The sequence below is a fragment of the Oncorhynchus tshawytscha genome, unplaced genomic scaffold (assembly GCF_018296145.1).
Source record: "Oncorhynchus tshawytscha isolate Ot180627B unplaced genomic scaffold, Otsh_v2.0 Un_contig_556_pilon_pilon, whole genome shotgun sequence".
Lineage (NCBI taxonomy): Eukaryota > Metazoa > Chordata > Actinopteri > Salmoniformes > Salmonidae > Oncorhynchus > Oncorhynchus tshawytscha.
The window spans coordinates 321,140-348,098 of record NW_024609752.1 but is presented as its reverse complement, the minus strand read 5'-3'; the positions used below and the strand labels follow the sequence as shown (position 1 = coordinate 348,098).

At 46.6% G+C, this 26,959-nt stretch overlaps 2 protein-coding genes across 4 annotated transcripts in view; both read left to right on the top strand.

The window, feature by feature from the left end:
• Window positions 1-7,623, top strand: part of LOC121845734 — a 31,961-nt gene extending 24,338 nt beyond the window's left edge. The window contains exons 2-3 of the mRNA XM_042317578.1: window positions 6,073-7,460; window positions 7,521-7,623. Coding sequence (XP_042173512.1) covers window positions 6,073-7,068 — 996 coding nt within the window. The 3' untranslated portion in view covers window positions 7,069-7,460; window positions 7,521-7,623. The remainder of the gene's footprint in view (window positions 1-6,072; window positions 7,461-7,520) is intronic.
• LOC112241402 (neurocalcin-delta A) overlaps window positions 1-20,958 on the top strand; it is a 62,324-nt gene extending 41,366 nt beyond the window's left edge. For 2 of the 3 annotated variants that reach the window (XM_042317570.1, XM_042317569.1), the window contains exons 2-5: window positions 9,945-10,346; window positions 14,236-14,341; window positions 19,705-19,830; window positions 20,357-20,958. In XM_042317570.1, the coding sequence (XP_042173504.1) occupies window positions 9,969-10,346; window positions 14,236-14,341; window positions 19,705-19,802 (582 nt within the window). In that variant the 5' untranslated portion in view covers window positions 9,945-9,968 and the 3' untranslated portion in view covers window positions 19,803-19,830; window positions 20,357-20,958. Of the gene's footprint in view, window positions 1-9,944; window positions 10,347-14,235; window positions 14,342-19,497; window positions 19,601-19,704; window positions 19,831-20,356 lie in introns of those variants that run through there. The other variant, XM_042317571.1, reaches the window with a different exon arrangement.
• The last annotated feature ends 6,001 nt before the right edge of the window (window positions 20,959-26,959 follow it).

Sequence of the window (26,959 nt, the reverse complement as noted above, 5' to 3'; positions counted from 1 at the left end):
CTCAGAGAGAGAGAGAGACACCTGACCTCAGAGAGAGAGAGAGACACCTGACCTCACAGAGAGAGAAGAGACACCTGACCTCACAGAGAGAGAGACAGAGAGAGAGCTGACCTCACAGAGAGAGAGAGACACTGACCTCACAGAGAGAGAGAGAGCTGACCTCACAGAGAGAGAAAGAGCTGACCTCACAGAGAGAGAGACAGCTGACCTCACAGAGAGAGAGAGACCTGACCTCACAGAGAGAGAGAGACCTGACCTCACAGAGAGAGAGACCTGACCTCACAGAGAGAGAGAGAGACACCTGACCTCACAGAGAGAGAGAGACACCTGACCTCACAGAGAGAGAGAGACACCTGACCTCACAGAGAGAGAGAGACACCTGACCTCACAGAGAGAGAGAGACACCTGACCTCACAGAGAGAGAGAGACACCTGACCTCACAGAGAGAGAGACACCTGACCTCACAGAGAGAGAGAGACACCTGACCTCACAGAGAGAGAGAGACACCTGACCTCACAGAGAGAGACACCTGACCTCAGAGAGAGAGACACCTGACCTCAGAGAGAGAGAGACACCCTGACCTCACAGAGAGAGAGAGACACCTGACCTCACAGAGAGAGAGAGACACCTGACCTCACAGAGAGAGAGAGACACCTGACCTCACAGAGAGAGAGAGACACCTGACCTCACAGAGAGAGAGAGAGACACCTGACCTCACAGAGAGAGAGACACCTGACCTCACAGAGAGAGAGAGAGACACCTGACCTCACAGAGAGACACCTGACCTCAGAGAGACACCTGACCTCACAGAGAGACACCTGACCTCACAGAGAGACACCTGACCTCACAGAGAGACACCTGACCTCAGAGAGAGAGAGAGCTGACCTCACAGAGAGAGAGAGAGCACCTGACCTCAGAGAGAGAGAGACACCTGACCTCACAGAGAGAGAGAGACACCTGACCTCACAGAGAGAGAGAGACACCTGACCTCACAGAGAGAGAGAGACACCTGACCTCACAGAGAGAGAGAGACACCTGACCTCACAGAGAGAGAGAGACACCTGACCTCACAGAGAGAGAGAGACACCTGACCTCACAGAGAGAGAGAGACACCTGACCTCACAGAGAGAGAGAGAGACACCTGACCTCACAGAGAGAGAGACACCTGACCTCACAGAGAGAGAGACACCTGACCTCACAGAGAGACACCTGACCTCACAGAGAGACACCTGACCTCACAGAGAGACACCTGACCTCACAGAGAGACACCTGACCTCACAGAGAGACACCTGACCTCACAGAGAGAGAGACAGAGCCTGACCTCACAGAGAGAGCGAGAGCTGACCTCACAGAGAGAGAGAGAGAGCTGACCTCACAGAGAGAGAGAGAGAGCTGACCTCACAGAGAGAGAGAGAGCTGACCTCACAGAGAGAGAGAGACACCTGACCTCACAGAGAGAGAGAGACACCTGACCTCACAGAGAGAGAGAGACACCTGACCTCACAGAGAGAGAGAGACACCTGACCTCACAGAGAGAGAGAGACACCTGACCTCACAGAGAGAGAGACACCTGACCTCACAGAGAGAGAGAGACCTGACCTCACAGAGAGAGAGAGACCTGACCTCACAGAGAGAGAGAGAGACCTGACCTCACAGAGAGAGAGAGACACCTGACCTCACAGAGAGAGACACCTGACCTCAGAGAGAGAGAGAGACACCTGACCTCACAGAGAGAGAGAGCTGATCTCACAGAGAGAGAGAGAGAGACACCTGATCTCACAGAGAGAGAGAGACACCTGATCTCACAGAGAGAGAGAGCTGATCTCACAGAGAGAGAGAGAGCTGACCTCACAGAGAGAGAGAGAGCTGACCTCACAGAGAGAGAGAGAGACACCTGACCTCACAGAGAGAGAGAGCTGACCTCACAGAGAGAGAGAGAGCTGACCTCACAGAGAGAGAGAGAGACACTGACCTCACAGAGAGAGAGAGACTGACCTCACAGAGAGAGAGAGAGCTGACCTCACAGAGAGAGAGCTGACCTCACAGAGAGAGCTGACCTCACAGAGAGAGAGAGAGACCTGACCTCACAGAGAGAGAGCCCTCACAGAGAGAGAGCTGACCTCACAGAGAGAGAGAGCTGACCTCACAGAGAGAGAGAGAGCTGACCTCACAGAGAGAGAGAGACCTCACAGAGAGAGAGAGCTGACCTCACAGAGAGAGAGAGACACCTGACCTCACAGAGAGAGAGAGAGCACCTGACCTCAGAGAGAGAGAGACCTGACCTCACAGAGAGAGAGACACCTGACCTCACAGAGAGAGAGAGAGACACCTGACCTCACAGAGAGAGAGAGACACCTGACCTCACAGAGAGAGAGAGACACCTGACCTCACAGAGAGAGACACCTGACCTCACAGAGAGAGAGACACCTGACCTCACAGAGAGAGAGACACCTGACCTCACAGAGAGAGAGAGACACCTGACCTCACAGAGAGAGAGACACCTGACCTCACAGAGAGAGAGAGACACCTGACCTCACAGAGAGAGAGAGACACCTGACCTCAGAGAGAGAGAGAGACACCTGACCTCACAGAGAGAGAGAGACACCTGACCTCACAGAGAGAGAGAGACACCTGACCTCACAGAGAGAGAGAGACACCTGACCTCACAGAGAGAGAGAGACACCTGACCTCACAGAGAGAGAGAGACACCTGACCTCACAGAGAGAGAGACACCTGACCTCACAGAGAGAGAGAGACACCTGACCTCACAGAGAGAGAGAGACACCTGACCTCACAGAGAGAGAGAGACACCTGACCTCACAGAGAGAGAGAGACACCTGACCTCACAGAGAGAGAGAGAGACACCTGACCTCAGAGAGAGAGAGAGAGAGACACCTGACCTCAGAGAGAGAGAGAGAGACACCTGACCTCAGAGAGAGAGAGACCTGACCTCAGAGAGAGAGAGAGACCTGACCTCAGAGAGAGAGAGAGACACCTGACCTCAGAGAGAGAGAGAGAGAGACACCTGACCTCACAGAGAGAGAGAGACACCTGACCTCAGAGAGAGAGACACCTGACCTCAGAGAGAGACACCGAGACACCTGACCTCAGAGAGAGAGAGAGACACCTGATCTCACACAGAGAGAGAGACCTGACCACAGAGAGAGAGACACCTGACCTCACAGAGAGAGAGACACCTGACCTCAGAGAGAGAGACCTGATCTCACACAGGTGAGAGAGAGAGAGACCTGACCTCACAGAGAGAGAGAGAGAGACCTGACCTCACAGAGAGAGAGAGAGAGAGAGACTGACCTCACAGAGAGAGAGAGACCTGACCTCAGAGAGAGAGACACCTGACCTCACAGAGAGAGAGAGAGACCTGATCTCTCACACAGAGAGAGAGAGACCTGATCTCTCACACAGAGAGAGAGAGAGAGACACCTGACCTCACAGAGAGAGAGAGACCTGATCTCTCACACAGAGAGAGAGAGAGGGGGGGGGGGAACTCACTTCCTGTTGCAGTAAATGTCAGAGAGGGCCTCCCGAGTGGCTCAGTGGTCTTAAGACATCGCTGTGCCTCTAGAGATTCTGGGTTTGAGTCCAGCCGGCCGCAACCAGGAAACCCATGGGGTGGCGCACAATTGGCCCAGCGTGGTCTGGGTTAGGGGAGGGTTTGGCCCAGTGTTGTCCAGGTTAGGGGAGGGTTTGGCCCAGTGTTGTCCGGGTTAGGGGAGGGTTTGGCCGGCAGGAATGTCCTTTTCCCATCACACACTAACTAGCGACTCCTGTTGGCGGGCCGGGCACGCTGACACGGTCGCCAGGTGTACGGTATTTCCTCCGAGACATTGGTGCGGCTGGCTTCCGGGTTAAGTGGGCATTGTGTCAAGAAGCAGTGCGGCTTGGTTCGGGTGTGATTCGGAGGACGCACGGCTCTCGACTTTCGCCTCTCCCGAGTCCGTACTGAAGTTGCAGCAATGAGACAAGACTGTAACTACTACCAATTGGATACCAACGAAAAAGGATCTATCTTTTTAAAGTAGGAAACGTCTCGTTGTGATATGAGACAGACTTTCCGGCCGCTGAGAGGAGGATGAACACATTCTCCTGAGGACAGACTCCTCTACTCCGCAGCTGTCTGGTACATACAGTTGAAGTCGGAAGTTTACAACCACCATCAGACAGTTTTTCACCATTCCTGACATATTATCCTAGTAAAAATTCCGTGTCTTAGGTCAGTTGGGCTCACCACTTTATTTTAAGAATGTGGAATGTGGTCCCATGGTGTTTAGACTTGCGTAACTATTGTTTGTACAGTTGAACGTGGTACCTTCAGGCGTTTGGAAATTGAATGAACCAGACCTGTGGAGGTCTACAGCTCTTTTTCTGAGGTCTTGGCTGATTTCTTTTGATTTGTCAAGCAATGAGGCACTGAGTTTGAAGGTAGGCCTTGAAATACATCCACAGGTTCACCTCCAATTGACTCATTATGTCAATTAGCCTATCAGAAGCTTCTAAAGCCGTGACATAATTTTCTGGAATTTTCCAAGCTGTTTTAAGGCACAGTCAACTTAGTGTATGTAAACTTCTGACCCACTGGAATTGTGACACAGTGAATTATAAATGAAATAATCTGTCTGTAAACAATTGTTGGAAAAATGACTCTTGTGTCATGCACAAAGTAGATGTCCGAACCGACTTGCCAAAACTATAGTTTGTTAACAAGACATTTGTGGAGTGGTTGAAAAACGAGTTTTAATGACTCCAACCTAAGTGTATGTGAACTACACACAAGCCCTTCTCTAGAGCTGCACTGTGTAAAGCCTCAGCTCTGTCTGGTACATAGTAGACGCTCTACCAGCCCTTCTCTAGAGCTGTACTGTGTAAGGCCTCAGCTCTGTCTGGTACATAGTAGACGATCTACCAGCCCTTCTCTAGAGCTGTACTGTGTAAGGCCTCAGCTCTGTCTGGTACATAGTAGACGCTCTACCAGCCCTTCTCTAGAGCTGTAGGCACTGTGTAAGGCCTCAGCTCTGTCTGGTACATAGTAGACGATCTACCAGCCCTTCTCTAGAGCTGCACTGTGTAAGGCCTCAGCTCTGTCTGGTACATAGTAGACGATCTACCAGCCCTTCTCTAGAGCTGTACTGTGTAAGGCCTCAGCTCTGTCTGGTACATAGTAGATCTACCAGCCCTTCTCTAGAGCTGTACTACCAGCCCTTCTCTAGAGCTGTACTGGCACTGTGTAAGGCCTCAGCTCTGTCTGGTACATAGGCCTCAGCCCTTCTCTAGAGCTGTACTGTCTGTGTAAGGCCTCAGCTCTGTCTGGTACATAGTAGACGATCTACCAGCCCTTCTCTAGAGCTGTACTGTGTAAGGCCTCAGCTCTGTCTGGTACATAGTAGACGATCTACCAGCCCTTCTCTAGAGCTGTACTGTGTAAGGCCCAGAAACCCCTTAGGAACTTGATGAAGTTGGGTTTGGTGCTGAACTTAGTGTGTCTTGTTTCTCTTGAGCGGTAAATGACTGATGAGCTTTGTGAAGTTGAGTTTGTTATGAAGTGGTGTCTTGCGCTGAAGTGGTGGATTTTGTGAATTTACTTCTCTTGTCTCATCATGAGGAGGAAGGAGCCAGGTAGCTTTTAGTGGTGACTTATGACTCATTGCTCTGTCAACTGTTATAGTTCTGTAGTATGACTCATTGCTCTGTCAACTGTTAGTAGTATGATCACAGCACCTTTATCAAGTCCACTCAGTGTGTTCTCTAGGCAAGCTAGCGTTCAGTAGTGTCTGTCTCCAGGTGTTCTCTAGGCAAGCTAGCGTTCAGTAGTGTCTGTCTCCAGGTGTTTTCTACAGCTGTAGGTTCAGTAGTGTCTGTCTCCAGGTGTTTTCTACAGCTGTAGGTTCAGTAGTGTCTGTCTCCAGGTGTTTTCTACAGCTGTAGGTTCAGTAGTGTCTGTCTCCAGGTGTTTTCTACAGCCGTAGGTTCAGTAGTGTCTGTCTCCAGGTGTTTTCTACAGCCGTAGGTTCAGTAGTGTCTGTCTCCAGGAGTTTTCTACAGCCGTAGGTTCAGTAGTGTCTGTCTCCAGGTGTTTTCTACAGCCGTAGGTTCAGTAGTGTCTGTCTCCAGGTGTTTTCTACAGCCGTAGGTTCAGTAGTGTCTGTCTCCAGGTGTTTTCTAGGCAAGCTACATAGTAGACACTCTACCAGCCCTTCTCTAGAGCTGTACTGTGTAAGGCCTCAGCTCTGTCTGGTACATAGTAGACAATCTACCAGCCCTTCTCTAGAGCTGTACTGTGTCTGTCTGGTACATAGTAGACAATCTACCAGCCCTTCTCTAGAGCTGTACTGTGTCTGTCTGGTACATAGTAGACAATCTACCAGCCCTTCTCTAGAGCTGTACTGTGTCTGTCTGGTACATAGTAGACGATCTACCAGCCCTTCTCTAGAGCTGTACTGTGTCTGTCTGGTACATAGTAGACGCTCTACCAGCCCTTCTCTAGAGCTGTACTGTGTCTGTCTGGTACATAGTAGACGATCTACCAGCCCTTCTCTAGAGCTGTACTGTGTAAAGCCTCAGCTCTGTCTGGTACATAGTAGACGATCTACCAGCCCTTCTCTAGAGCTGCACTGTGTAAGGCCTCAGCTCTGTCTGGTACATAGTAGACGATCTACCAGCCCTTCTCTAGAGCTGTACTGGCACTGTGTAAGGCCTCAGCTCTGTCTGGTACATAGTAGACGATCTACCAGCCCTTCTCTAGAGCTGCACTGTGTAAGGCCTCAGCTCTGTCTGGTACATAGTAGACGATCTACCAGCCCTTCTCTAGAGCTGTACTGTGTAAGGCCTCAGCTCTGTCTGGTACATAGTAGACGATCTACCAGCCCTTCTCTAGAGCTGTACTGTGTAAGGCCTCAGCTCTGTCTGGTACATAGTAGACGCTCTACCAGCCCTTCTCTAGAGCTGTACTGGCACTGTGTAAGGCCTCAGCTCTGTCTGGTACATAGTAGACGATCTACCAGCCCTTCTCTAGAGCTGTACTGTGTAAGGCCCAGAAACCCCTTAGGAACTTGATGAAGTTGGGTTTGGTGCTGAACTTAGTGTGTCTTGTTTCTCTTGAGCGGTAAATGACTGATGAGCTTTGTGAAGTTGAGTTTGTTATGAAGTGGTGTCTTGCGCTGAAGTGGTGGATTTTGTGAATTTACTTCTCTTGTCTCATCATGAGGAGGAAGGAGCCAGGTAGCTTTTAGTGGTGACTTATGACTCATTGCTCTGTCAACTGTTATAGTTCTGTAGTATGACTCATTGCTCTGTCAACTGTTAGTAGTATGATCACAGCACCTTTATCAAGTCCACTCAGTGTGTTCTCTAGGCAAGCTAGCGTTCAGTAGTGTCTGTCTCCAGGTGTTCTCTAGGCAAGCTAGCGTTCAGTAGTGTCTGTCTCCAGGTGTTTTCTACAGCTGTAGGTTCAGTAGTGTCTGTCTGGTCTCCAGGTAGTGTTGTCTCCAGGTGTTTTCTAGCTGTAGGTTCAGTAGTGTCTGTCTCCAGGTGTTTTCTACAGCTGTAGGTTCAGTAGTGTCTGTCTCCAGGTGTTTTCTACAGCCGTAGGTTCAGTAGTGTCTGTCTCCAGGTGTTTTCTAGTAGGTTCAGTAGCTGTCTCCAGGTGTTTTCTAGCTTCAGTAGTGTCTGTCTCCAGGTGTTTTCTACAGCCGTAGGTTCAGTAGTGTCTGTCTCCAGGTGTTTTCTACAGCCGTAGGTTCAGTAGTGTCTGTCTCCAGGTGTTTTCTACAGCCGTAGGTTCAGTAGTGTCTGTCTCCAGTGTTTTCTACAGCCGTAGGTTCAGTAGTGTCTGTTCTGTTTTCTACAGCCAGTAGGTTCAGTAGTGTCTGTCTCCAGGTGTTTTCTACAGCCGGTGTTTTCTACAGCCGTAGGTTCAGTAGTGTCTGTCTCCAGGTGTTTTCTGTCAGTAGTGTCTGTCTCCAGGTGTTTTCTACAGCCTTACGTTCAGTAGTGTCTGTCTCCAGGTGTTTTCTACAGCCGTAGGTTCAGTAGTGTCTGTCTCCAGGTGTTCTCTTGGCAAGCTAGCGTTCAGTAGTGTCTGTCACCAGGTGTTTTCTACAGCCGTAGGTTCAGTAGTTCAGTAGTGTCTGTCTCCAGGTGTTTTCTACAGCCTTACGTTCAGTAGTGTCTGTCTCCAGGTGTTTTCAGTAGTGTCAGGTGTTTTCTTACGTTCAGTAGTGTCTGTCTCCAGGTGTTTTCTACAGCCTACGTTCAGTAGTGTCTGTCTCCAGGTGTTCTAGTGTCTGTCTCCAGGTGTTTTCTTGGGAAGCTAGCAGTAGTGTCTGTCTCCAGTAGTACGTCTGTGTCTGTCTCCAGGTGTTTTCTACAGCCGTAGGTTCAGTAGTGTCTGTCTCAGGTGTTTTCTAGTAGTTCTAGTGTCTGTCTCCAGGTGTTTTCTACAGCCGTAGGTTCAGTAGTGTCTGTCTCCAGGTGTTTTCTACAGCCGTAGGTTCAGTAGTGTCTGTCTCCAGGTGTTCTCTTGGCAAGCTAGCGTTCAGTAGTGTCTGTCACCAGGTGTTTTCTACAGCCGTAGGTTCAGTAGTGTCTGTCTCCAGGTGTTTTCTACAGCCTTACGTTCAGTAGTGTCTGTCTGTCTGTCTGCATGGAATATTCCATGACTTCAGACAGAACAATATGTTTGGTTACATTGAGCATGTGAAGACTCCTGGGCACAGTGAAGTCCACTTCTCCCTCGTTCCACAATGAGGGTACCTTAAAAGGATACAGGCGGTTTGGTTGCATAGCAGTAGAGAGATACTGTTCTGTCTGCTTACTTTGCTGCTCTGATAAGTAGTCTTCTAATGAAGCTTTCTGTGCTATGCAAACAACCAAACATACGTTTTGGGTCCTTTTTCTTCTGTGTCATGTAGGATGTGCATCTCTAATTTCTCTGTACAGCCGTCAACATACAGCTAACATTTTGTTCTTTCTGTTCGCTGTTATCATCATGGTCTTCAGTACGAGTACTAGTACTGTAGTGGACATCTGTTATCATCATGGTCTTCAGTACGAGTACTAGTACTGTAGTGGACATCTGTTATCATCATGGTCTTCAGTACGAGTACTAGTACTCTAGTGGACATCTGTTATCATCATGGTCTTCAGTACGAGTACTAGTACTGTAGTGGACATCTGTTATCATCATGGTCTTCAGTACGAGTACTAGTACTCTAGTGGACATCTGTTATCATCATGGTCTTCAGTACGAGTACTAGTACTCTAGTGGACATCTGTTATCATCATGGTCTTCAGTACGAGTACTAGTACTCTAGTGGACATCTGTTATCATCATGGTCTTCAGTACGAGTACTAGTACTGTAGTGGACATCTGTTATCATCATGGTTAACATAACATACCTCAGTACTAGTACTCTAGTGGACATCTGTTATCATCATGGTTAACATAACATACTTCAGTACTAGTACTGTAGTGGACATCTGTTATCATCATGGTCTTCAGTACGAGTACTAGTACTCTAGTGGACATCTGTTATCATCATGGTCTTCAGTACGAGTACTAGTACTCTAGTGGACATCTGTTATCATCATGGTCTTCAGTACGAGTACTAGTACTCTAGTGGACATCTGTTATCATCATGGTCTTCAGTACGAGTACTAGTACTCTAGTGGACATCTGTTATCATCATGGTCTTCAGTACGAGTACTAGTACTCTAGTGGACATCTGTTATCATCATGGTCTTCAGTACGAGTACTAGTACTCTAGTGGACATCTGTTATCATCATGGTTAACATAACATACCTCAGTACTAGTACTCTAGTGGACATCTGTTATCATCATGGTTAACATAACATACCTCAGTACTAGTACTCTAGTGGACATCTTCGTCTCCTTTTCTCAGCTTCTGTTTCCCCTCTCTCTCTCTTCCAGCTGTTACTATAGTAACCACCAGTCATGGGGAAGCAGAACAGCAAACTCCGCCCAGAGGTGATGCAGGATCTGCTGGAGAGCACAGACTTCACAGAGCATGAGATCCAGGAGTGGTATAAGGGCTTCCTGAGAGACTGCCCCAGCGGGAACCTCTCCATGGAGGAGTTTAAGAAGATCTACGGTAACTTCTTCCCTTACGGAGACGCCTCCAAGTTCGCAGAGCACGTCTTCCGCACCTTCGACGCCAACGGGGACGGGACCATAGACTTCCGGGAGTTCATCATCGCTCTGAGCGTCACGTCGCGGGGCAAGCTGGAGCAAAAATTGAAGTGGGCCTTCAGCATGTATGACCTGGACGGGAACGGATACATCAGCAAGTCTGAGATGCTGGAGATCGTACAGGTGAGGCAGGAACAGAGAGCTGGGATTTGTAGTTCTGGTGTGAGTTATTTGTAGGCACGGTATGCACGACCTGGACGGGAACAGATGCATGAGCATGTCTGAGATGATAGAGGTGAGACAGGAACAGACACATGAGGAGGTCTGAGATGATAGAGGTGAGGCAGGAACAGACACATGAGGAGGTCTGAGATGATAGAGGTGAGGCAGGAACAGACACATGAGGAGGTCTGAGATGATAGAGGTGAGGCAGGAACAGACAAATGAGGAGGTCTGAGATGGTAGAGGTGAGGCAGGAACAGACAAATGAGGAGGTCTGCTGAGATGATAGAGGTGAGACAGGAACAGACAAATGAGGAGGTCTGAGATGATAGAGGTGAGGCAGGAACAGACATCTACCATGGAACAGACACATGAGGAGGTCTGAGATGATAGAGGTGAGGGACAGGAACAGACACATGAGGAGGTCTGAGATGATAGAGGAAGTGAGACAGGAACAGACAAATGAGGAGGTCTGAGATGATAGAGGTGAGGCAGGAACAGACACATGAGGAGGTCTGAGATGATAGAGGTGAGACAGGAACAGACACATGAGGAGGTCTGAGATGATAGAGGTGAGGCAGGAACAGACACATGAGGAGGTCTGAGATGATAGAGGTGAGGCAGGAACAGACACATGAGGAGGTCTGAGATGATAGAGGTGAGGCAGGAACAGACAAATGAGGAGGTCTGAGATGATAGAGGTGAGGCAGGAACAGACACATGAGGAGGTCTGAGATGATAGAGGTGAGGCAGGAACAGACACATGAGGAGGTCTGAGATGATAGAGGTGAGACAGGAACAGACACATGAGGAGGTCTGAGATGATAGAGGTGAGACAGGAACAGACAAATGAGGAGGTCTGAGATGATAGAGGTGAGACAGGAACAGACAAATGAGGAGGTCTGAGATGATAGAGGTGAGACAGGAACAGACACATGAGGAGGTCTGAGATGATAGAGGTGAGGCAGGAACAGACACATGAGGAGGTCTGAGATGATAGAGGTGAGGCAGGAACAGACACATGAGGAGGTCTGAGATGATAGAGGTGAGGCAGGAACAGACACATGAGGAGGTCTGAGATGATAGAGGTGAGACAGGAACAGACACATGAGGAGGTCTGAGATGATAGAGGTGAGACAGGAACAGACACATGAGGAGGTCTGAGATGATAGAGGTGAGGCAGGAACAGACAAATGAGGAGGTCTGAGATGATAGAGGTGAGACAGGAACAGACAAATGAGGAGGTCTGAGATGATAGAGGTGAGGCAGGAACAGACACATGAGGAGGTCTGAGATGATAGAGGTGAGACAGGAACAGACACATGAGGAGGTCTGAGATGATAGAGGTGAGGCAGGAACAGACACATGAGGAGGTCTGAGATGATAGAGGTGAGAATTGACCTTCAGTAATGTGTACCAACTGGTTGTCCTCTGTAGCGTGGTTCATGTTGACTGATTATTGTTGATCAGCAACATATCTTACTGTTGGATTTCACTCCTGTATAAACTTCACCTAAAATGCTTAGACTAGCTACACATACCGATGTCTATTGAAATATATACTCATGTAAACTCCTCGTAAAATGTTGCAGAAACTGGCCAGATCTGTAATGAAACACTTGTCTAAACAGCAGCATCACTGTCTTTATCCATAAGACAGACCAGTCCTAGCTGCTGGCAGACAGTCCCAGACCAGTCCGAGCTCCCAGCCCACTGGCAGACAGTCCCAGACCAATCCGAGCTCCCAGCCCACTGGCAGACAGTCCCAGACCAGTCCTAGGTGCTGGCAGACAGTCCCAGACCAATCCGAGCTCCCAGCCCACTGGCAGACAGTCCCAGACCAATCCGAGCTCCAGCCCACTGGCAGACAGTCCCAGACCAGTCCTAGGTGCTGGCAGACAGTCCCAGACCAGTCCTAGGTGCTGGCAGACAGTCCCAGACCAGTCCTAGCTGCTGGCAGACAGTCCCAGACCAATCTGAGCTCCCAGCCCACTGGCAGACAGTCCCAGACCAGTCCTAGCTCCCAGTCCCAGACCAGTCCCAGACCAGTCCCAGCTCCCAGTCCCAGACCCCCAGCTCCCAGTCCCAGCTCCCAGTCCCAGACCAGTCCCAGCTCCCAGTCCCAGACCAGTCCCAGACCAGTCACAGACCAGTCCCAGCCAGTCCCAGACCCCAGTCCCAGACCAGTCCCAGCTCCCAGTCCCAGCTCCCAGTCCCATCTCCCAGTCCCATCTCCCAGTCCCAGCTCCCAGTCCCAGACCCAGTCCCATCTCCCAGTCCCAGCTCCCAGTCCCAGACCAGTCCCAGCTCCCAGTCCCAGCCCCAGTCCCAGACCAGTCCCAGACCAGTCCCAGCTCCCAGTCCCAGACCAGTCCCAGCTCCCAGCTCCCAGTCCCAGCTCCCAGTCCCAGCTCCCAGTCCCAGCTCCCAGTCCCAGCTCCCAGTCCCAGCTCCCAGTCCCAAACCCCAGTCCCAGACCAGTCCTAGCTCCCAGTCCCAGACCAGTCCTAGCTCCCAGTCCCAGACCAGTCCCAGCTCCCAGTCCCAGCTCCCAGTCCTAGCTCCCAGTCCCAGACCAGTCCTAGCTCCCAGTCCCAGCTCCCAGTCCCAGACCAGTCCTAGCTCCCAGTCCCAGCTCCCAGTCCCAGACCAGTCCTAGCTCCCAGTCCCAGCTCCCAGTCCCAGACCAGCCCCAGTCCCAGTCCTAGCCCAGTCCCAGACCAGCCCCAGCGCTGGCAGACAGTCCCTCTGCTACATGTACTGTTTCAACAGGTCATTTACTCTAAAGACTTTCCTATGGCCATGTATCTAGCAGAGAAAGACTGAGAAAAATAATTGACTAGGGATTCAGGTATTTCATGACAATGTCATTATCACTGGCAGGCCGTGGCCCGGACCATATTCTTCCAATAGAACCTTCCAGACCATATTCCTCCAATAGAACCTTCCAGACCATATTCCTCCAATAGAACCTTCCAGACCATATTCTTCCAATAGAACCTTCCAGACCATATTCCTCCAATAGAACCTTCCAGACCATATTCCTCCAATAGAACCTTCCAGACCATATTCCTCCAATAGAACCTTCCAGACCATATTCCTCCAATAGAACCTTCCAGACCATATTCCCAATAGAACCTTCCAGACCCATATTCCTCCAAGAACCTTCCAGACCAGCTCCCAGTCCCAGACCAGTCCCATTCCTCCAATAGAACCTTCCCAGACCATATTCCTCCACTAGAACCTTCCAGACCATATTCCTCCAATAGAACCTTCCAGACCATATTCCTCCAATAGAACCTTCCAGACCATATTCCTCCAATAGAACCTTCCAGACCATATTCCTCCAATAGAACCTTCCAGACCGTGCTGCAAAGTGGAACATTTAGCGAGAGATTCATTGTTATTTGTAGACATCTATACTGAACAAAAATATAATCGCTCCACTTTTTTTAAAAACATTTCTGGGATATTTTATTTCAGCTCATGAGACATGAGACCAACATTTTACATGTGTTTCTATTTTTGTTCAGGGTATAAGATGGTGTCTGTGTGTTTAAATCTCCAGGATATCTATAAGATGGTGTCTGTGTGTTTAATTCTCCAGGATGTCTGTGTGTTTTATTCTCCAGGATATCTGTGTGTTTTATTCTCCAGGATATCTATAAGATGGTGTCTGTGTGTTTAATTCTCCAGGATATCTATAAGATGGTGTCTGTGTGTTTAAATCTCCAGGATATCTATAAGATGGTGTCTGTGTGTTTAAATCTCCAGGATATCTATAAGATGGTGTCTGTGTGTTTAATCTCCAGGCGATCTATAAGATGGTGTCTGTGTGTTTATTCTCCAGGCGATCTATAAGATGGTGTCGTCTGTGATGAAGATGCCAGAAGACGAGTCTACTCCAGAGAAGAGAACAGAGAAGATCTTCAGACAGATGGACACCAACAGAGACGGTACGTCTCATCTCATCCACACATTACAGCCTACAGTGGCAGCCGATAGAGGGAGTGTACTGGTATATGGTATACTGTGTTAGTGTACTGGTATAGGGTATACCGTGTTAGTGTACTGGTATAGGGTTTTTTACCTTTAGACCATATTCTTCCAATAGAACCTTCCAGACCATATTAGGGTATACCAATAGAACTGGGGATTCCAGGGTACCATATTCCTCCAATAGAACCTTCAGGTATAGGGTCCCATAGAACCGTTCCAGACCATATATCCAATGAACCTTCCAGACCATATATCCGTGTTAGTGTACTGGTCCAGGGTACCATGTTCTGTACAATAGAACCTTCCAGACCATATTCTTCCAATAGAACCGTGTTAGTGTATTGGTATAGAACCTTCCAGACCATAGGGTTCCTGTTAGTGTATTCCAGACCATATGTACTGGTATAGGGTATAGGGACCATACCGTCCAATAGTGTACTGGTCCAGGGTACCATGTTATTACTGGTATAGGGTATAGGGTAACCGTGTTAGTGTATTGGTATAGGGTATAGAACCGTGTTAGTACCGGCTAGGGTAACCGTGTGGTACATTTAGCGAGGGTATACCGTGTTATTACTGGTATAGGGTATCTGTTACTGAACTGGTATAGGGTATACCGTGTTTTACTGGTATAAAACCATGTTCTGGGATATTTTAGTGTACTGGTATAGGGTAGACCGTGTTAGTGTACTGGTAAGGGTATACCGTGTTAGTGTATTTTTGTATAGGGTATACCGTGTTCGGGTATAGGGTATGTTAGTGTACTGGTATAGGGTATACCGTGTTAGTGTATTGGTATAGGGTATAGGGTATACCGTGTTAGTGTATTGGTGGGTATAGGGTATACTGTTAGTGTATTGGTAGGGTATAGGGTATACCGTGTTAGTGTATTGGTATAGGATGTCTGTTAGTTTATTGGATATCTATAAGATGGTGTCTGTGTGTTAGTGTACTGGTATAGGGTATAAGATGTGTTGTGTGTTTAATGTTAGTGTAGGTATAGGGATGGTGTATACTGTGTTTTAGTGTATCTGGTATAGGGTATAGGGTATACCGTGTTAGTGTTGGTATAGGGTATACCGTGTTAGTGTATGGTATAGGATGGTGTCTGTGTGTTTATAGGGTATCCGTGTTAGTGTACTGGTATAGGGTATACCGATGTTAGTGTACTGGTATAGGGTATACCATATAGATGTTAGTGTACTATGGTATAGGGTATGGTGTGTTAGTGTACTGGTATAGGGTATAAGATGGTGTGTACTGGTATAGGGTATACCGTGTTAGAAGGTATAGGGTATACCGTGTTAGATTGGTATAGGGTATACCGTGTTAGTGTACTGGTATAGGGTATACAGTGTTAGTGTATTGGTATAGGGTACCGTGTTAGTGTACTGGTATAGGGTATAGGGTATACCGTGTTAGTGTACTGGTATAGGGTATAGGGTATACCGTGTTAGTGTACTGGTATAGGGTATACCGTGTTAGTGTACTGGTATAGGGTATACCGTGTTAGTGTACTGGTATAGGGTATAGGGTATACCGTGTTAGTGTACTGGTATAGGGTATACCGTGTTAGTGTACTGGTATAGGGTATAGGGTATACCGTGTTAGTGTATTGGTATAGGGTATAGGGTATACCGTGTTAGTGTACTGGTATAGGGTATACCGTGTTAGTGTACTGGTATAGGGTATACCGTGTTAGTGTACTGGTATAGGGTATACCGTGTTAGTGTACTGGTATAGGGTATACCGTGTTAGTGTATTGGTATAGGGTATAGGGTATACCGTGTTAGTGTACTGGTATAGGGTATACCGTGTTAGTGTACTGGTATAGGGTATATTCCGTGTTAGTGTACTGGTGTAGGGTATAGGGTATACCGTGTTAGTGTACTGGTATAGGGTATACCGTGTTAGTGTACTGGTATAGGGTATACCGTGTTAGTGTACTGGTATAGGGTATACCGTGTTAGTGTACTGGTATAGGGTATACCGTGTTAGTGTACTGGTATAGGGTATACTGTGTTAGTGTACTGGTATATGGTATAGGGTATACCGTGTTAGTGTACTGGTATAGGGTATACCGTGTTAGTGTACTGGTATAGGGTATAGGGTATACCGTGTTAGTGTACTGGTATAGGGTATACCGTGTTAGTGTACTGGTATAGGGTATACCGTGTTAGTGTACTGGTATAGGGTATACCGTGTTAGTGTATTGGTATAGGGTATTCCGTGTAAGTGTACTGGTGTAGGGTATTCCGTGTAAGTGTACTGGTGTAGGGTATACCGTGTTAGTGTACTGGTATAGGGTATACCGTGTTAGTGTACTGGTATAGGGTATACCGTGTTAGTGTACTGGTATAGGGTATACCGTGTTAGTGTACTGGTATAGGGTATACCGTGTTAGTGTACTGGTATAGGGTATACCGTGTTAGTGTAACTCTGGTATAGGGTATACCGTGTTAGTGTATAACTCTATAGGTATACCGTAGTGTACTGGTATAGGGTATACCGTGTTAGTGTACTGGTATACCCATGTTAGTGTACTGGTATATGGTATACTGTGTTAGTGTACTGGTATAGGGTATACCGTGTTAGTGTACTGGTATAGGGTATACCGTGTTAGTGTACTGGTATAGGGTATACTGTGTTAGTGTACTGGTATAGGGTATACCGTGTTAGTGTATTGGTATAGGGTATACTGTGTTAGTGTACTGGTATAGGGTATACCATGTTAGTGTACTGGTATAGGGTATACTGTGTTAGTGTACTGGTATAGGGTATAGGGTATACCGTGTTAGTGTACTGGTATAGGGTATACCGTGTTAGTGTACTGGTATAGGGTATACCGTGTTAGTGTACTGGTATAGGGTATACCGTGTTAGTGTATTGGTATAGGGTATACCGTGTTAGTGTATTGGTATAGGGTATAGGGTATACCGTGTTAGTGTACTGGTATAGGGTATACCGTGTTAGTGTACTGGTATAGGGTATACCGTGTTAGTGTACTGGTATAGGGTATACCGTGTTAGTGTTTACATTTCCTTTACATCCTTTGCTATGCTTGTATAACTCTACATCCGGTAACTACTAGCTAGCTATGCTTGTATAACTCTACATCCGGTAACTACTAGCTAGCTATGCTTGTATAACTCTACATCCGGTAACTACTAGCTATGCTTGTATAACTCTACATCCGGTAACTACTAGCTAACTATGCTTGTATAACTCTACATCCGGTAACTACTAGCTAACTATGCTTGTATATCTTTACATACGGTAACTACTAGCTAACTATGCTTGTATAACTTTATGAGATGGATTTGTTTGTCTTTGCAATTAGTTTATGTACTTTGTCGCTTGTTAGCATTTAGCTAACAGCGTCAATGTGATTTTGCTATTGGTTTGTGGTAATTTAGTTAGCATTCTGGTAATAGAGGCCCAATGGGCTTTTCTTGTTTTTTTTAGCGCCCCCTTCTGTGCTAAACCGGTAATACCCTCAATCCTGGGATGAGAAGGATGGTATGACGATATGAACATGTGGATACTGTGTTACCACCTGTTAATAATCCCACATCTGGCTTCTAATGTTACCAGCTGTTAATAATCCCACATCTGACTACTAGGGTTACCACCTGTTAATAATCCCACCTGTTAATAATCCCACATCTGACTACTAGGGCTACCACCTGTTAATAATCCCACATCTGACTTCTAGGGTTACCACATGTTAATAATCCCACCTGTTAATAATCCCACATCTGATTTCTAGGGTTACCACATGTTAATAATCCCGCATCTGATTTCTAGGGTTATCACATGTTAATAATCCCACATCTGACTTCTAGGGTTACCTGTTAATAATCCCACCTGTTAATAATCCCACATCTGACTTCTAGGGTTACCACATGTTAATAATCCCACCTGTTAATAATCCCACATCTGATTTCTAGGGTTACCACATGTTAATAATCCCGCATCTGATTTCTAGGGTTATCACATGTTAATAATCCCACATCTGACTTCTAGGGTTACCACCTGTTAATAATCCCACCTGTTAATAATCCCACATCTGACTTCTAGGGTTACCTGTTAATAATCCCACATCTGATTTCTAGGGTTACCACATGTTAATAATCCCACCTGTTAATAATCCCACTTCTGACTTCTAGGGTTACCACCTGTTAATAATCCCACATGTTCATAATCCCACATCTGATTTCTAGGGTTACCACATGTTAATAATCCCACATCTGACTTCTAGGGTTACCACATGTTAGTAATCCCACATCTGATTTCTAGGGTTACCACATGTTAATAATCCCACTTTTTAATAATCTGACTTCTGATTTCTAGGGTTACCACCTGTTAATAATCCCACCTGTTAATAATCCCACTTCTGACTTCTAGGGTTACCACCTGTTAATAATCCCACATCTGACATCTAGGGTTACCACCTGTTAATAATCCCACCTGTTAATACTCCCACATCTGACTTCTAGGGTTACCACCTGTTAATAATCCCACATCTAACTTCTAGGGTTACCACATGTTAATAATCCCACATTTGACTTCTAGGGTTTCCACCTGTTAATAATCCCACATTTGACTTCTAGGGTTTCCACCTGTTAATAATCCCACATTTGACTTCTAGGGTTACCACATGTTAATAATCCCACCTGTTAATAATCCCACATTTGACTTCTAGGGTTACCACCTGTTAATAATCCCACATTTGACTTCTAGGGTTACCACATGTTAATAATCCCACATTTGACTTCTAGGGTTACCACATGTTAATAATCCCACATTTGACTTCTAGGGTTACCACATGTTAATAATCCCACATCTGACTTCTAGGGTTACCACATGTTAATAATCCCACATCTGACTTCTAGGGTTACCACCTGTTAATAATCCCACCTGTTAATAATCCCACATCTGACTACTAGAGTTACCACCTGTTAATAATCCCACCTGTTAATAATCCCACATCTGACTTCTAGGGTTTCCACCAGTTGAGGACCTACTTACTCACTGGTTTTCAGTTTGTTGTCCAAACGTCAAGGTCTTTATTTGATAATGATATACACTCATATAGCTAGTGTTTCTCCAGGTAAACTGTCTCTGGAAGAGTTCATTAAAGGTTAATCTAACCTGACTGTCTCCTGTTGTGTTTCTCCAGTTAAACTGTCTCTGGAAGAGTTCATTAAAGGTTAATCTATCCTGACTGTCTCCTGTTGTGTTTCTCCAGGTAAACTGTCTCTGGAAGAGTTCATTAAAGGTTAATCTAACCTGACTGTCTCCTGTTGTGTTTCTCCAGGTAAACTGTCTCTGGAAGAGTTCATTAAAGGGGCTAAAAGTGACCCCTCCATCGTGCGTCTGTTACAGTGTGACCCCAGCAGCGCTGGGCAGTTCTAAACCGCCCTACCTTGGGGGTCAAGACAATGTAAGGCTACACTCTATTCATTTAGGTTTCCTGTTCGTTTCATTCCTGTGTATGTCTCACCCCTTAGTGTGAGATCGAAGACCCCCTCATGCTGTGTGGATCACTAACCAGTCTGTTACATCCACCAACCTCCACTAGCCAGTCTGTTACCTCCACTAACCAGTCTGTTACGTCCACCAACCTCCACTAACCAGACTTACATCCACCAACCAGTCTGTTACATCTACCAACCTCCACTAACCAGTCTGTTACATCCACCAACCTCCACTAACCAGTCTGTTACCTCCACTAACCAGTCTGTTACATCCACCAACCTCCACTAACCAGTCTGTTACATCCACCAACCTCCACTAACCAGTCTGTTACCTCCACTAACCAGTCTGTTACCTCCACTAACCAGTCTGTTACCTCCACTAACCAGTCTGTTACCTCCACTAACCAGTCTGTTACCTCCACTAACCAGTCTGTTACCTCCACTAACCAGTCTGTTACCTCCACTAACCAGTCTTTGTCATTCTATTTCCAGTGTTTATTTGGGTGAATCCAAATAGCCCCTCCCCCCCTCCACCTTTGGAGCAAACTGATGAAGAAGACAAGCCTTCAAATGATGACACTGAAGACAACGGGCCAATGAGAGCCAGCCATGTTCTCCAGACTCCTCCTCCTCTAACCACTCCCAGCAGCAACCTGAAACATCTCCAGGATCTCATGATCCCAGTCATGATGTGATCCAGTCCACTCGCCGTGTATTTGATAAGTCCTAGGGTTTACATCCCAAATCACACCCTGTTCCCTGTATAGCAGTACCTTAAGCCCGGTAGGCCCTGGTCTGCACTACGTAGGGAATAGGGCCCTGGTCTGCAGTAGTGCACTACGTAGGGAATAGGGCCCTGGTCTGCCGTAGTGCACTACGTAGGGAATAGGGCTCTGGTCTGCCGTAGTGCACTACGTAGTACCACAACGCTCCGTACTGGACACACCCACTGCCCTCAACTAGGTCCTCCTAGCTCCTGTGTGTATCGTAAACAGTTAGAGAGGGAATGAGAGAGGGAATGAGAGAGGGAATGAGAGAGGGAATGAGAGAGGGAATGAGAGAGGGAATGAGAGAGGGAATGAGAGAGAGAATGAGAGAGAGAGGGGGAGGGAATGAGAGAGAATGAGAGAGAGAGGGGGAAATGAGAGAGAGAATGAGAGAGGGAATGAGAGAGAGAATGAGAGAGAGGGGGGAGGGAATGAGAGAGGGGGATGAGAGAGAATGAGAGAGAGAGGGGGAATGAGAGAGAGAATGAGAGAGGGAATGAGAGAGAGAATGAGAGAGGGAATGAGAGAGGGAATGAGAGAGGGAATGAGAGAGGGAATGAGAGAGAGAATGAGAGAGGGAATGAGAGAGGGAATGAGAGAGGGAATGAGAGAGGGAATGAGAGAGGGAATGAGAGAGAGAATGAGAGAGGGAATGAGAGAGGGAATGAGAGAGGGAATGAGAGAGGGAATGAGAGAGAGAGGGGGAGGGAATGAGAGAGGGGGGATGAGAGAGAATGAGAGAGAGAGGGGGAATGAGAGAGAGAATGAGAGAGGGAATGAGAGAGAGAATGAGAGAGGGAATGAGAGAGGGAATGAGAGAGAGAGAGAATTGTTTTGAGTTATTTTACTGTTAGAATGTGGATGTATGTGTGGGTGTGTTTTTCAAGCTTGATACACTTGTGTTTTAGTTGTAATATTTGTAATTGATATTTGTGCCGGTATTTTTCAGACTCAAGTTAAATATGGGGTCTCCATATCGTACTATGCAGATACTGTTAAAGGCCTTTAGTGATGGTTTGAAGTACCTCTATTAGTACCTCTATTAAAAGAAGAGGACTGTCCCCAGGGGAAGTGTCCCAAAGGGCACTCTATCCCCTATATAGTGCACTACTTTAGACCAGAACCCACCCTACTGGTCTGCAGTAGTGCACTATATAGGGAATAGGGCCCTGGTCTAAAGTAGTGCTCTATATAGGGAATAGGGCCCTGGTCTGCAGTAGTGCACTATATAGGGAATAGGGCCCTGGTCTGCAGTAGTGCACTATATAGGGAATAGGGCCCTGGTCTAAAGTAGTGCTCTATATAGGGAATAGGGCCCTGGTCTGCAGTAGTGCTCTATATAGGGAATAGGGCCCTGGTCTGCAGTAGTGCTCTATATAGGGAATAGGGCCCTGGTCTAAAGTAGTGCACTATATAGGGAATAGGGCCCTGGTCTGCAGTAGTGCTCTATATAGGGAATAGGGTGCTCTTTCGGGACACTTCCTGTCATAGATAATGTGGTTATTGATGTTAACTACGTGGTTATTTTTGACATGTTTCTCCTAAATACTTTTGTTTTGTAAAAAAAAAATTTTTTTTAAGACTTTAAAATGGAAATTTGCATTTAAAATGTTAGAATGATCCTTTAAGCAGAGCCTTCAAGACATTTGTTCACAGCCTTCGGTTATGGGCTGTTAATAAGTTAAACGAGATCCCTCTCCTGAAAGTAGAAAACAGAAAGGTTGACAGAACAAATGTTATGAGATGCGTTTCCAGTTGTTTAAAGGATATCAAGCAATTCTGTTGTATTTCTCATCTACTGTTGTGAAGAGAAGCAACGTCACATTTCATTTGAGATGTTTCGACTGGGGCATGTTAAACCCGTTTCAATCTGGGGGAGGGGTTTATTTTAAAAGGAGGGGTTTGTGGCCTCCCGCCCAGTGATGTTGTGAAGAGAAACAACGTCACATTTCATTTGAGATGTTTCGACTGGGGCATGTTAAACCCGTTTCAATCTGGGGGGGTTATTTTAAAAGGAGGGGTTTTGTTTTGGAACAGGTTCCTGTACGTACGGTGCATGTGTGTGTTCATGTGCTGATGGTTTTCAGTGGTGATGGACGAGCTTGTGGCCTCCCGCCCAGTGATCCTCCCGCCCAGTGATCCTCCCGCCCAGTGATCCTCCCGCTCAGTGATCCTCCCGCCCAGTGATGTTGTGAAAGTCACTGTGTTATTACGGAGAACCAACTTTCTCCTCTGGTTTGTCGACAGCAGCAAAGCTTTGTAGAGAGAGCAGCTCCTATGACCAGCTTAAGCCTTGCCACTGACCAATGGCAGGGTGGCAGGGTAGCCTAGTGGTTAGAGCGTTGGACTAGTAACCGGAAGGTTGCAAGTTCAAACCCCCGAGCTGACAAGGTACAAATCTGTCATTCGGCTCCTGAACAGGCAGTTAACCCACTGTTCGTAGGCATTGAAAATAAGAATTTGTTCTTAACTGACTTGCCTAGTTAAATAAAGGTCAAATAAAAATGACCATAGACCACCACACACCAATATGTGCCCTGTTGAATGGTACTGTACTGTACTGTATGTTACTAGATATGTTGTGCTGTTCAAACACAACCCCCTGTTATATTCAACCACAACACAACCAACCCCCTGTTATATTCAACCACAACACAACCCCCTGTTATATTCAACCACAACACAACCAACCCCCTGTTATATTCATCCACAACACAACCCCGTTATATTCAACCACAACACAACCAACCCCCTGTTATATTCAACCACAACACAACCCCCCTGTTATATTCAACCACAACACAACCAACCCCTGTTATATTCAACCACAACACAACCAACCCTGTTATATTCAACCACAACCAACCCCCTGTTATATTCAACCACAACACAACCAACCCCTGTTATATTCAACCACAACACAACCAACCCCTGTTATATTCAACCACAACACAACCAACCCCCTGTTATATTCAACCACAACACAACCAACCCCTGTTATATTCAACCACAACACAACCAACCCCTGTTATATTCAACCACAACACAACCAACCCCTGTTATATTCAACCACAACACAACCAACCCCTGTTATATTCAACCACAACACAACCAACCCTGTTATATTCAACCACAACACAACCCCCTGTTATATTCAACCACAACACAACCCCCTGTTATATTCAACCACAACACAACCAACCCCCTGTTATATTCAACCACAACACAACCAACCCCATAACAAGGATCTGAGCCATGAATCTGGCCCTCTGGCTCTGAGGCAAATATACAATGTATTCACACACACACAATACCCCATAACGACAGCGCAACCCCATAGCGACAGCGCAACCCCATAGCGACAGCACAACCCCATAGTGACAAAGCAAAAACAGGTTTTTAGACATTTTTAAAACTGTATTCAGACCCTTTACTCAGTACTTTGTTGAAGAACCTTTGGCAGCGATTACACCCTGGAGTCTTCTTGGGTATGACGCTACAAGCTTGCCACACCTGTATTTGGGGAGTTTCTCCCATTCTTCTCTGCAGATCCTCTCATGCTCTGTCAGGTTGGATGGGGAGCATCGCTGCACAGATATTTTCAGGTCTCTCCAGAGATGTTTAGATTGGGTTCAATTCCGGGTTCTGGCTGGGCCACTCAAGGACATTCAGAGACTTGTCCCGAAGACCCTCCTACGCTGTCTTGTCTGTGTGCTTAGGGTTGTTGTCCTGTTGGAAGGTGAAACTTCATCCCAGTCTGAGGTCCTGAGCGCTGTGGAGCAGGTTTTCATCAAGTATCTCTCTGTACTTTGCTCTGTTCATCTTTCCCTCGATTCTGACTAGTCTCCCAGTCCCTGCCACTGAAAAACATCCCCACAGCATGATGCTGCCACCACCATGCTTCACCGTAGGGATGGTGCCAGGTTTCCTCCAGACGTGATCCTTGGCATTCAGGCCAAAGAGTTCAATCTTGGTTTCGTCAGACCAGAGAATCTTGTTTCTCATTTTCTCAGAGTCCTTTTGGCAAACTCAAAGCGGGCTGTCATGTGCCTTTTACTGAAAAGTGGCTTCCGTCTGGCCTCTCTACCATAAAGGCCTCATTGGTGGAGTGCTGCAGAGATGGGAGAACCTTCCAGAAGGACAAACTATAGTTTGTTAACAGGACAATTGTGGAGTGGTTGAAAAATGAGTTTTAATGACTCCAACTGTGTGTGTGGGTGTCTATATATTACAAATGTATGTGGACACCCCTTCAAATTAGTGGATTTGTCTATTTCAGCAACACTGTTGCTGACAGGTGTATAAAATTGAGCACACCGCCATGCAATCTCCATAGACAAACATTGCCAGTAGAATGACCTTACTGAAGAGCTTTCAATGTGGCACCGTCACAGGATGCCACCTTTCCAACAAGCCAGTTCGGCAAATTTCTGCCCTGCTAGAGCTGCCCAGGTCAACTGTAAGTGCTGTTATTGTGAAGTGGAAACGGCTCAGCCACACAACACAAGCTCACAGAACGGGAAAGAATCTGTCCTCGGTTGCAACCCTCCACTACCGAGTTCCAAACTGCCTCTGGAAGCAACATCAGCACAATAACTGTTCGCCGAGAGCCTCATGAAATGGGTTTCCATGGCCGAGCAGCCGCACACAAGCCTCAGATCACCATGCGCAATGCCAAGCGTCGGCTGGGGTGGTGTAAAGCTCACCTCTTCTGGACTCTGGATCAGTGGAAATACGTTTTCTGGAGTGATGAATCACGCTTCACCGTCTGGCAGTCCTACGGACACATCTGGGTTTGGTGGATACCAGGAGAACGCTACCTGCCCCAATGTATAGTGCAACTGTAAAGTTTGGTGGAGGAGGAATAATGGTCTGGGGCTGTTTTTCATGGTTCGGGCCCCTTAATTCCAGTGAAGGGAAATCTTAACACTACAGCATACAATGCCATTCTAGACGATTCTGTGCTTCCAACTTTATGGCAACAGTTTTGGGAAGGCCCTTTCCTGTTTCAGCATGACAAAGCCCCCGTGCACAAAGCGAGGTCCATACAGAAATGGTTTGTCTAAATCGGTGTGGAAGAACATGACTGGCCTGCACAGAGCCATGACCTCAACACCATCAAAAGCCTTCCCAGAAGAGTAGAGGCTGTTATAGCAGCAATGTTCCAACATCTAGTGGAAAGCCTTCCCTGAAGAGTGGAGGCTGTTATAGCAGCAATGTTCCAACATCTAGTGGAAAGCCTTCCCAGAAGAGTGGAGGCTGTTATAGCAGCAAAGGGGAAACCAACTCCATATTAATGCCAATGATTTTTGGAATGAGACGTTTGACTAGCAGGTGTCCACTTATTTTTAGTCATGTAGTACACACACACCCACACACACACACCCACACACACACACACACACACACACACCCACACACACACACACACACACACACACACACAGAGTATGTAACATATAGTGTATATGACATGAGTCATCTCCATATATACAGTACATACAATATTGGATATCCTCTGAGCTCACAGGCATCCTCCACCCTCCCCCCCCAGCGTTCAGTCCTGCACCAGTTCCTGGATCAGTTATAGCGCATCAGTTGCTCAGTCAACCCCATTAAACCAACCCTTCCATCTCCTGTTAATTGAATGTAACTGAGGCCCCAGATCAGGGCCTATACCAGTGGTTTCAGTTGGCTTCGTGTTCATTGGACAAATCTTGGAATGTTTTTATTTTTTAATAACTGCTGTTTTGTAAAGAAAGTACATTTTAAAAAATAACTGAGGATCACAACTACTGCAATGATTTTCACATTGGAATTGCTTTTTAATGTATTTCTATATTGTCTTTAGTTGTCGGATGTAACATTTCTGTAAGAAATAAATAAACCATGGTGTCATGTGGTCATGTGCCAAATAAACACAAACAGTATTGTATAAATTTATACTGTCAAATGATCTGTCGAACAAAATGTTTGTACTCCTTTGGATTTTGTAGATTTTGTATTGGTGTCCTGTATTTAGTGATCTTGTAGTTGTTTTTGTTTAACACAGGATTTATTTTTGTTTTTTTTGGTCAACTTTAAAAAGCAAGAATTAAAGCTGCAAGTTTTCTGCGTGAATTTTCGGATATCGTGTCTTTTTTTTCCCAAGTCTCGTGTTTGTTGGTTCCAACTACTCACTAATAACAGATAGGCCAGAGCCAAGAATGTAGTTGTGACATTGAGGTTCCTGCGTTATGATGCACACACACTAGAACAGTCTACGGCGGCCATATTGTCTCCCCATTAACATGACATGGAGAATATTTAAACAATGATACAGAACTGA